Here is a 1,290-nt window from a genome sequence, read left to right as displayed (position 1 = left end):
CCAGCGGGGCTCGAGTGGCTTTTGAGGAGCTGTGAAGAGCAGCAGGAGCTGGAGCTGGCGCGGAGCAGCTTCCCCAGTGCTCTCAATGGGCCCTTTGTGCACAGCCGGGGGAAGCTGAATCCAATTACCGCCAGCGGGAGGCAGGGCCGCCAGCACCCGCTTCCCAAAACCACCCAGCGTGGCCTGGGGGACCCCCCTGCAGGCCCCAGGACCCTGCCACCCTTTTGTATCAGGTTTTATTTTGCGTTTAGCAAGAGGCAGAAACCCCCTGGCCGTGCTGCAGCCGTCCCAGCTCCTCAGACCTTTTCTGATGGGCTCACCCGCATCTTCCAAAGAGGACTGGGAAAGCTCAGCCTGTTGGTGGGGCTGGTGCTCCCCGCCTCGTGCTCACCTTCCCCATCTTCTTCTTCAGGGCAGTGACAGCGAGTACGAGGTGGACCCTGCCCACCAGAAAGCCCACTCCTTTGTCAACCACTACATCAGTGATCCCACCTACTACAACTCGTGGCGGCGGCAGCAGAAGGGCATCTCGCGGGCTCAGGCGTACAGCTACACCGAGAGCGACTCGGGGGAGCCCGAGCACACCCCCCTCTCCAACAGCACCTCCACCCAGCAGGGCAGCCTCTTCCGCCCCAAAGCCAGCAGGACTCCCACCCCCCAGACCCCTGGCAGCGCCCCCAGCCAGCCTGGCACCCTGTATCGCCCCCCCAGCAGCCTGGCTCCTGGCTCCAGAGCTCCCATCGCTGGATTTTCTTCTTTCGTTTGATATTGAAGCAGAAGCAAAAACAAACAGGAGGAAAAAAAAAAACAAACAACCAAACACAAAAACCAACGGAACAAAAAAAAAAAAAGAAGAAAGGAAAAGAAGCTTAAAAAAAAAAAAAAAAAAGGCAATCCCCAAGAAATTAAGAAAAAAAACTGCCACTGAGAGAAGAGAAGGAGGAAGTGGAGAGGCCAAAAGGCTCCGTGGCTGGCAGCAGTGCCAGGGGGGGCCCAGGCTCAGTGCCCTGGTGGGTGTTTTGCTTCTTGGCAGTGCTGGAGCAGAACACCAAGCACCTTCCCTGGGGCTGGGGAGCAAAACCCAGCTCCTGCTCTTGGCCAAAGCTTTCTGTGTTATGGACTTCTTGGCTGAGGTGGGCAGGAGGGCTTGGGGTATCAAAGCGTTTGCACCAGATTTTGCCCTCAGCTCCTGCTCCTGAGCTGCTGCTGGTCTCACCAGAATCCTGTGGGTGCTGCTGGGCTGAGTGCAGGGGCTCTTGCTGTGCCAAACCCTGGCCCATCTGCCAGCTC

At 58.1% G+C, this 1,290-nt stretch overlaps 1 protein-coding gene across 1 annotated transcript in view; it reads left to right on the top strand.

Moving 5' to 3' along the window:
• Positions 1-826, top strand: part of LOC104393326 (protein sidekick-2-like) — a 29,564-nt gene extending 28,738 nt beyond the window's left edge. The window contains exon 42 of the mRNA XM_010002806.1: positions 413-826. Coding sequence (XP_010001108.1) covers positions 413-766 — 354 coding nt within the window. The 3' untranslated portion in view covers positions 767-826. The remainder of the gene's footprint in view (positions 1-412) is intronic.
• Positions 827-1,290: the final 464 nt, after the last annotated feature.

Source organism: Chaetura pelagica, unplaced genomic scaffold (genome assembly GCF_000747805.2).
Source record: "Chaetura pelagica isolate M959 unplaced genomic scaffold, ChaPel_1.0 scaffold47, whole genome shotgun sequence".
In the NCBI taxonomy this organism is placed as follows: Eukaryota; Metazoa; Chordata; class Aves; order Apodiformes; family Apodidae; genus Chaetura; species Chaetura pelagica.
Note: the sequence above shows the minus strand (reverse complement) of the source record. Positions and strands in the feature narration are given on the sequence as shown.